Source organism: Lynx rufus, unplaced genomic scaffold, assembly GCF_022079265.1.
Source record: "Lynx rufus isolate CCGP_SWC_20201006 ecotype Redwood Valley unplaced genomic scaffold, mLynRuf1.p SCAF_2, whole genome shotgun sequence".
Lineage (NCBI taxonomy): Eukaryota > Metazoa > Chordata > Mammalia > Carnivora > Felidae > Lynx > Lynx rufus.
This window is the reverse complement of record NW_025814834.1, coordinates 185,744,215-185,754,197: the sequence shown is the minus strand read 5'-3', so window position 1 is coordinate 185,754,197 and position 9,983 is coordinate 185,744,215. Positions and strand designations below refer to the sequence as shown.

The following is a 9,983-nucleotide window of genomic DNA, read 5'->3' as shown; positions in this document are numbered from 1 at the left end:
ATATTTCTGCTTACTAATGAACTAATGTTTATTGAACTCTTACAATGGGCGATGGGCTGGGTGCTGTTCTAAGCTCTTTCCTTGATTTAACTCATTTAATCTGCTCAATTCTGTAAGATGGTCACTATTTTTATTCCCCATTTTGTAGATGAGGCAACTAAGGCACAAGAGGTTAAAGCGACTTATTCAAGGTGATATCGTAAGCAAGTGGCAAACAGGATTTGAACTCAAGCAGTCTGGTTCCTGAGCTTGGGCTTCTCAGGCCAGAAAACCCCTCTCTCTTTTTTTTAAAATAAATAGTAACAATAATATAATGATTAACATGCATGGAATCCTTACTATATGCTAGGTCCTGTTCTGTTACATGCATTAACTCATTTGATTCTTATAATAGTACTAGAGAATGGGGGGGTACCATTATTGTCCTCATTTTACAGGTGAGGAAACTGGGGCACAGTCACACCACAGGGATGGGTTGCCAGACACTCTAGCTCCAGAGCCAAACTTTATATACCTCTGAACTATCTGATTCCCCAAGGGCTGTTCAGCACAAGGGCCCAGCATCCAAAGGCTCTTTGGGTTTATGCAGTATGATCTCTGCTTTTTCCACCAAAGTATATCTTTTGTCTCTTGGCCTATGCATGTTTTTTCCTTCCCAACAAAACCTTGAGCCCCACGAGGCCAGATCTGAGGTCTGGTAGTTGCCTCACTTTCTCCATCTCACCGCAAGAGGCCTATCAAATAAGTAGCAGGGGCTGGTGGCAGTCTGTTGAATTGAACCACAGAATGTCAGAAGGTGAAGGGATGATCTCTCAGAGGAATGAAGTGGTCACCCACCATGACCTATGCATTCGACTTGGTCCAGAACTTACTGCCGTGGCTTCCAGACCCTACCAGATCCTTCAGATCCTTTCTGTAAATTAAATTCTGCTTAATATGCCCCCAGGAGGCTAGTACTTAGAGAAACCAACATCACAGCAAAGAAATACAAATGAAGATTTTGTTAATGGAGTTCCTAAATTAACACATTTTAGCTTGGGGTACCTGGGTGGCTCAGTCAGTTAAGTGTCCCACTCTTGATTTCAGCTCAAGTCATGATCTTGAGGTTTGTGAGTTGGAGCCCTGCATCAGGCTCCATGTTGACAGTGTGGAGCCTGCTTGGGATTTTCTCTCTCTCTCTCTCTCTCTCTCTCTCTCTCTCTCTCTCTTTATCTCTCACAAATAACTTAAAAAATGAAACAAAGAAGCCCTGCAAATTTTGGTCCAACGCACAGCAGGTTATAAACTTGGTGATTAAACCTCAGAATGGCCTTAGTTTCCCCATAACTATAATCTTTTTTTATAATTAAAAAATTTTTAATATTCAGTTATTTTTGAGAGAGAGAGAGCGTGAATGTGAGCGGGGGAGGGGCAGAAAGTGAGGGGAACAGAGGATCCAAAGCGGGCCATTCACTGACAGCAGACAGCCAGACGTGGGGCTCCAACCAATGAACCATGAGATCATAACCTGAGCTGAAGTCTGACAACCAACTGAGCCACCCAGTCGCCCTCCTGCCATAATTATAATCTTAATTTCTCCTTTGTGAGAGGGAGTGTGTGTCGGAAAGAATGCTTCTCACCTTACAAAAGGGAAAGAAAGTTGAGTTACCCGAGGTCACCCAGAAAGCGAAGGGTTGAGTCAAGGAATAGAATCCCTTTATTCCATCAGGAGATGGGGTGAGATGACCTTGCAAGACCTATTTCAGATTGGGGTTTCCATCATCCTGCATTGTCAGCTCTCCTAGGGAAACTGAGGTCCAGGAAAACTTACAAAAAGGGCCATGAGTGCTAAGTAAGAACTCAGCAGCACTCAACTGGGATTGAAGACTTAGAAACACAAGGCTTTGAATGCCTCCAGAATATGCTCAAGAGCCTGACAGTGACTTACAAGACCCTCAGGTCCGGATTCTTCCAATATCATTTGTGAGAACTAATAAAAGGAAACTTCATTTATTATTTTATTTTTAAGTAAACTCTACACCAAATAAGGGGCTCAAATTCACAACCCCTAAGATCAAGAGTCACACGCTGTAGCAACTGAGCCAGCTAGGTGGCCCAGGAAACCTCATTTAAAGTGGAGTCAAAGGGGTGCCTGGGTGGCTCAGTTCATTAAGCATCTGACTCTTGATTTCAGCTCAGGTCATGATCTCATGGTTCATGAGTTTGAGCCCTAAGTTGGGCTCCATGCTGACAGTGCAAAGGGGGTGGTGGTGCCGCTGCTTGGGATTCCCTCTCTGCCCCTCCCCCCACTCATCCTCTCTGTTGCTGTCTCTCAAAATAAATGAATAAACTTAAAAAAAAAAAGTGGAGTCAGAAGGAAGAGTTCTCATGCCCTATCACTCCCCAACTGCAGGCCCAACAGGAAGGGACACACCTTATAAAATTTTATTACCCAGCTGGAGGAAAAAGGGTTTTTTTCTCCCTAGCAACTGCCCAGCCAATGAGACAATGCCACAATTCAGCCAATGAAAAGCCACTATACTTCAAACTCTCAGTTTACTTCAATGGACTTTTTGTTTCTAATAGCCCCTCCTAACTTCCTCCTTTCCTCTGTAAAAGAACTTCCTCTCCTTTGTTTCCTAGACTTGCCTGTGGTTTTTGCCAGGCTTAGTTGTCAGGAGTTGCAACTCTCTGCTATTCCAGAATATGCCACTTTGCTGTTAAAATAACTGTTTTCATTTTAAGGTTAACACATCTAGGCTTTTTACAGGTGGGCCTTTCATTCAGTCAGATATTTCCGCAGGGCCTACTACGTGCTAGGCACCAATCATAAAGGACCTCACACACTGCTCACAATTATGTGAGGTAGGCATTATAACCACCACCCCCCCCTTTTACAGGTTAAGGCGGCATTATAACTGAAAGGGTGGGCCTACGCCGGCCGACTCCATCTTGTTCTGTGTCCTTCACCTAGACCATGCCTCCTCCCCTTGAGTAACCTCCCGCTCACCCACTCAAACTTCCTGATCAAAACACGCCCCTTCCCCAGCCAGTCGGCCGAGGCCACACCCCTTCCCCAGCCAATCGGCTGCCCCTAGACCCCTATAAAACCTTTGTGCTTTTGAAGCTCACCCTCTCTCCCTGGTATCTCACCGCTGCGTCGGTGCAGGTAGGGGATTGAGCTCGAGCTAGCTCGAATAAAGGCTCTTTTGCTTTTGCATCGGACTCGGCTCCCTGGTGGTCTTTGGGGATCACGAATTCTGGGCATAACATTTGGGGGCTCGTCCGGGATCCCCAAGACCCCCGAGGGACCCCCGACCCGGAGAGCCTGACTGGCCACGGTTAGTGTCTGTTTGTTCTGTCTTTTCTGTGTGAGCTCATTTCTGGAATTCTGGTAGTGCCCGACGCGGTCTAAGTGGACGCACTGGAGGACCACGGGCCGGGAGTTTCGGAAGATGTTCCGATTCTCCCTTCTGGAGGGACGTGGAATCCCCTCAAAGGTCTGAGATGAGGCGGGTCGCTCCCACTGGTCGGTGTGAGGCCGCCGTCTTTGGAGGGACGTGGAATCCCCTCATCGGTTTTGGAGGGATGTGGAATCCCCTCATCAGTTTTGGAGGGATGTGGAATCCCCTCATCGGTTTTGGAGGGACGTGGAATCCCCTCAAAGGTCTAAGCTAGCTTGCAGTTTTGCTTCCATGGAATTGGAAGACTTTCTAGGGGCCCTCTGTTTGTCTGTTTTTGTGTTTCTCTGTTTTGTTCTGTGGACTTACTGGACGGACGTTATGGGACAGACTCAGACTACTCCTCTAAGTATTATGATTGATCACTTTAAGGATGTGAGGGGAAGAGCTAACAACCTCAGTGTGGAAGTCTGAAAGGGTTGGTTGCAGTTTTTTTGTTCTAGCGAGTGGCCAACTTTCAATGTCGGATGGCCACCAGAGGGGACCTTCCATCTCCCTACCATCCACTGAGTCAGGAGTATCATCTCTCGGCCTAAGACGGGTCATCTTGATCAGCTCCCTTACATTATCACTTGGCAGGACCTTGTAGAAGACCCACCCTCTTGGCTTAAGCCCTTCCTAGCCCCGCTCCCTCCGGAGCCAAAACCCATTCTTGCTTTGCAGGGGACAAAGAAGAAGAAAAGTCTTATCCAGCCTTCAGCACCCCTCTACCCTGTCTTACAGGGGGGTACTGAAGAAGAATTAATTTTTCCTCCCCCATATAACCCCTCTAGGATGCCAGAAGAACACCATCCTCCCCCACCGGGGGAGGCAGACGCTGTTCCGAGAGCGGGAGGCGGAAACGCTCCAGTGGGAAGCCCGCCCTTTACCAGACAAAGGGCTCAGAGGGAGCAATCCGCCTCCGCCGCCGACTCCACTCCTCTGCCCCTGCGAGCCACAGGACCCCCAGACGCGGAGGGGAATCAGCCCCATCACTATTGGCCTTTCGCCACTAGTGACCTCTACAATTGGAAAGCTCAGAATCCTAAGTTTTCCAAGAAACCGGCAGGGCTTATTGATTTATTAGACTCTGTTCTTTTTACCCATCAGCCCACGTGGGACGATTGCCAGCAGCTTTTGCAAGTCCTGTTCACGACTGAAGAAAGAGAAAGAATCCTCAATGAGGCCCGAAAACTAGTTCCGGGCGCAGACGGGAATCCCACCACCAACCAGGCTCAGATAGATGCCTTCTTCTCCTTAACTCGGCCCCAGTGGGATTTCAACACGGCAGAAGGTAAGGAGAGGCTCCGGGTCTACCACCAGACTCTAATGGGGGGTCTCCGAATGGCTGCTAGAAAGCCAACCAATTTGGCCAAGGTAGGAAATGTACAACAGGGAAAAGATGAATCTCCGGCTGCCTTTTTAGAACAGATCATGGAGGCATTCCATACCTATACCCCCATGAATCCAGAGGCTCCGGAAAGCAAGGCAGCTGTTATCATGGCCTTTGCAAACCAATCGGCCATAGACATTAGGAGAAAATTACAGAAAATAGACTAGGAGAAAAAAGTCTGCAGGATTTACTCGTGGTAGCCGAAAAGGTATATAATAACCGGGAGCCTCCTGAGGACAAGCAGGCTCGCGCCATGGCGGCTGCCAGCAGTAAGCAGACTCGAGACCTGGCCAGAATACTACTAGCTACCACTGCTGACTTCCCTGAGGAACGAGACCGCCGTCTCCAGCAGCTGGCAGACGACGCAAGAAAAGGTAAAGGAACCACCAAGGGGGGGAAGCAGAGGCTGCAGAAGGATCAGTGTGCATACTGCAAGGAGATAGGGCATTGGGCCCGAGATTGTCCAAAAAGGGCCGGCAGGAAGGGAAGCAAGACTGATCGAGTAAAAGTCCTAGAGCTAGATGAACTAAGTGATTAGGGGAGTCGGGGTTTGGACCCTCTCCCCGAACCCAGGGTAACTCTTAAAGTGGAGGGGACCCCTATTGACTTCCTTGTCGACACCGGAGCACAACATTCGGTCCTCCGCACCCCACAAGGAAAACTAGCCAACAAGAAGTCCTGGGTACAAGGGGCAACTGGTATTCATGGACTACCCGAAGAACAGTAGATTTGGGAACGGGCCGGGTATCCCACTCCTTTATGGTAATACCAGAATGCCCCTACCCGCTGTTAGGACGGGATTTACTGACCAAGATTGGAGCTCAGATAACTTTCAGACAAGGGGGGGCCTCAGGTCACCAATGGCAAGGGCCACCCCGTCCAGGTACTGACCATGAAACTGGAGGATGAATACCTCCTCCACCAGGAGGCGCTCCTGAGAGAGGATAATATAGACAGATGGCTACAAGAATTCCCCTCGGTTTGGGCAGAGATGGGGGGGATAGGACTAGCCGCTCACAGGACCCCAGTCCTGGTAGAGCTCAAGCCAGGAGAGAGTCCGGTAAGGATCAAACAATACCCCATGTCTCAGGAGGCCCGGAAGGGGATCCAGCCACACATCTGGAGACTACGAAGCCTAGGAGTACTAGTTCCTTGCCAGTCTGCCTGGAACACCCCCCTACTGCCGGTCAAAAAGCCTCACACAAATGACTATCGACCGGTACAAGACCTCCGGGAAGTAAATAAGAGGGTCGCGGACATACACCCAACTGTTCCCAACCCATATACTCTCTTGAGCTCCTTGGCACCCTCCAGGTTCTGGTATACTGTACTAGATTTAAAGGATGCCTTCTTCAGTCTGCCGCTGGCACCCCAGAGCCAACCCTTGTTCGCCTTTGAGTGGCATGATCCGGAGGAGGGCTACAGTGGGCAACTCACCTGGACACGGCTACCTCAGGGATTCAAAAATTCACCCACCATCTTCGACGAGGCACTACACGAGGACCTGGGTGAGTACAGAAGGGAGCACCCTGGCCACACCCTCCTACAGTACGTAGATGACATCCTGATTGCTGCCGACATGGCCAAAGACTGTGAGTGAGGGACCCAGGACCTGCTGGCTACCCTGGGGGCCTTAGGGTACCGGGCATCCACGAAGAAGGCTCAGATATGCAGGGAGAGGGTAAGTTACCTGGGATATATCCTGGAGGGCGGACAGCGGCGGTTATCAGATGCCAGAAAAGAAACTGTCCTAAAGATCCCTACTCCCACCTCCCGAAGAGAAGTGAGGGAATTCCTAGGATCAGCCGGCTACTGCCGCCTCTGGGTTCCAGGTTTTGCTGAGATTGCCAAGCCCCTATATGAAGCTACCAAAGAGGGGAAAATATTTAAATGGACTGAAAAAGAAGAAATTGCCTTTAATCAGTTAAAAAAGACCCTCTTAAGTGCCTCAGCCCTGGGCCTACCAGACATTACGAAACCCTCCCACCTCTTTGTAGACGAACATAAGGGAATAGCAAAAGGGGTTCTAACTCAAGCCTTAGGCCCCTGGAACCGCCCAGTGGCTTACCTGTCTAAGAAACTAGACCCAGTGGCTGCCGGCTGGCCGCCATGCCTAAGAATTATTGCGGCGACAGCACTCCTAGTCAAGGATGCAGACAAACTGACCCTAGGACAGGAGATCTGGATCACGACCCCACACGCCATTGAAGGAGTCCTGAAACAGCTTCCGGATAGATGGATGAGCAATACACTTATGACTCATTACCAGAGCCTCCTACTCAACCCTCCACGTGTGCGGTTCCACCCCAGTGCAGCCCTCAATCCTGCAACCCTGCTGCCCGACCCTGACCTAGGTGCTCCACTACATGACTGTGCGGGAATCCTGGAACAAGTACATGGATTCCGGACGGACCTGACCGACCGGCCCCTCCCCGATGCCGAAGCTACTTGGTTCACCGATGGCAGCAGCTTTGTGCAAGACGGACACAGGTATGCGGGTGCAGTGGTGGTCACCGAAACGGATACCGTATGGACGGAGGCTCTACTCTCCAGAACGTCAGCCCAGTGAGCAGAGCTCATAGCCCTCACCAAGGCGCTGATGCTGGGAGCTGGAAAATGGCTTAACATCTACACAGACAGCCGTTATGCATTTGCCACAGCTCATATTCATGGGGCAATTTATCAGGAGAGGGGGTTACTGACGGCAGAAGGACGGACTATAAAAAATAAGCAGGAGATACTTAACCTGCTTACGGCCTTATGGCTTCCTGCCAAGCTAGCCATTATCCACTGCCAAGGGCACCAAAAAGCTGATAACCCAGTAGCTAGAGGTAATCAAAAGGCTGACCAGGCAGCCAAGGCAGTAGCCCTTACTCCAGTCCCCACCATGACCATACAACTACCAGACCCGGGAGACCCAGTTTTACCAGCCCAGCCCAAGTACTCCCAGGAGGAGTTACAGCGGATCAAGAAACTCCCCATGGCCCAGGAGATAAAGGGATGGTGGTATACACCTAACAAGGAGCTCGTGCTGCCAGACCAGCTCGGAGTCTCAATATTAGAGCACATGCATCGGTCTACTCACATGGGGGCCCGAAAATTAAAAGACTTAATCCGACATGCCGGAATCAAGATTCACCAACAGGACACCAAAATAGAGCAAGTTGTATCTGCCTGCAAGACCTGCCAACTCACCAACGCAAGAGCCACATCAAATAAAAAAGGAACCAGGCTCAGAGGCACCAGACCGGGAGCCCAATGGGAAGTCGACTTCACTGAAGTCAAACCAGGAAAGTATGGTTATAAATATCTTTTAGTATTTACAGACACCTTCTCTGGCTGGGTGGAGGCATACCCAACCAAGCATGAAACGGCTCAGACGGTGGCTAAGAAGCTACTAGAAGACATCTTACCCAGGTATGGTTTTCCTGCCATGGTAGGATCAGACAATGGACCAGCTTTTATCTCGCAGGTAACACAGGCAGTAGCCAAGGCGGTGGGGGCAAACTGGAAATTACATTGTGCTTATAGGCCCCAGAGCTCAGGACAGGTAGAAAGAATGAATAGAACCCTAAAAGAGACCCTTACCAAATTAACCATGGAGATTGGTGGGGACTGGGTGACTCTCCTACCGTACGCCCTTTACCGGGTTAGAAACACTCCTTACACTCTGGGTTTTACTCCCTACGAGATCATGTTTGGCAGGCCACCCCCTGTTATTCCCAGCCTTCGAGCTGAACTTATTGCTGAGTTTAAAGATCAAGAACTTTTTCTTTCCTTGAGAGGGCTCCAGAGGGTGCATGAGGACATTTGGCCGCGCCTCTGTGCCATCTATGAGGCTGGCCCGACCCCGACACCTCATCAGTACAGGCTGGGAGACTGGGTCTATGTCAAGAGGCACCACCGAGAGACCCTCGAGCCGCGCTGGAAGGGACCCTACATCATGGTGCTGACAACCCCCACCGCTCTCAAAGTAGACGGCATCGCGACCTGGGTCCATCACACCCACGTTCGGCCAGCGGACCCCTCCTCGATCCAGAAGGACTTTGTCACGCGATGGGCCATCAGTCGGGACCAACACAACCCGCTCAAGCTCAAGCTACAGCGCATTCGACCCACCTAATATTGGTAACTCTGTCAACTCTGCTTGTCATTGCTCATGCTGCTGGGAGTCCCCACGCCCCCCAAAACATCACCTGGCAGATCATAGACACCAGCTCGGGGACAATACTTAATCAGACCTCCCAGAGCCACTCCAGGGACACATGCTTCCCAGAACTTAGCGTAAAACCTCCAAACTCTGTTCCCCTTGTCACCATAAATGCAGCCGGTCCCATGATTGGGTCCATAAGCTACATGACAAGGGGGGAATGAAAGGGCGGGCCTATGCCGGCCGACTCCATCTTGTTCTGTGTCCTTCACCTAGACCACGCCTCCTCCCCTTGAGTAACCTCCCGCTCACCCATTCAAACTTCCTGATCAAAACACGCCCCTTCCCCAGCCAGTCGGCCGAGGCCACACCCCTTCCCCAGCCAATCGGCTGCCCCTAGACCCCTATAAAACCTTTGTGCTTTTGAAGCTCGCCCTCTCTCCCTGGTATCTCACCACTGCGTCGGTGCAGGTAGGGGATTGAGCTCGAGCTAGCTCGAATAAAGGCTCTTTTGCTTTTGCATCGGACTCGGCTCCCTGGTGGTCTTTGGGGATCACGAATTCTGGGCATAACAATAACCACCCCCCTTTTACAGGTTAAGGCACAGGTTCAGAGAAGTAAACAGAACTGTAGTAACAGCGGAGTGTTTCAGCAGGCGCCATTTCCAGCCACAAAGCACTTTCCCACACCACATCCCACAGAGTTTCACTTCCAGGGGGCAGTAATGGTAGTACTGCTTGATGGTTAAGAGCAATGGTTTGAGATTAGAGCTGAGTTTGAGTCCCCACTCAGCCATGTGTGTGACCACAGAAGTCATTTAACCCCTCTTGTCCTCAGTTACCTGACCTAGAAAATAAGGTTAATAAAAATGCCTTCCTCATAGGTCTGTTGGGAGGACAAGTGACATAAAACACATAAACAGAAAGTCCTATGATAGAGGCCTGGATGGGAGTATTTTGTTTGTGTATCTAACCCCCCACCCCATCCCCTCTTTGGAAGAGTGCCAGGTCCCCAGACTCCT

At 50.3% G+C, this 9,983-nt stretch overlaps 1 protein-coding gene across 1 annotated transcript; it reads left to right on the top strand.

The window, feature by feature from the left end:
* Positions 1 to 1,820: 1,820 nt before the first annotated feature.
* Positions 1,821 to 8,989, top strand: LOC124514362 (uncharacterized). The gene is given in 5 exon segments (XM_047082357.1): positions 1,821 to 1,831; positions 5,386 to 5,507; positions 5,510 to 5,646; positions 5,648 to 7,732; positions 7,805 to 8,989. Coding segments are annotated over 5 exon segments (3,486 nt in total). The 3' UTR covers positions 8,936 to 8,989.
* The last annotated feature ends 994 nt before the right edge of the window (positions 8,990 to 9,983 follow it).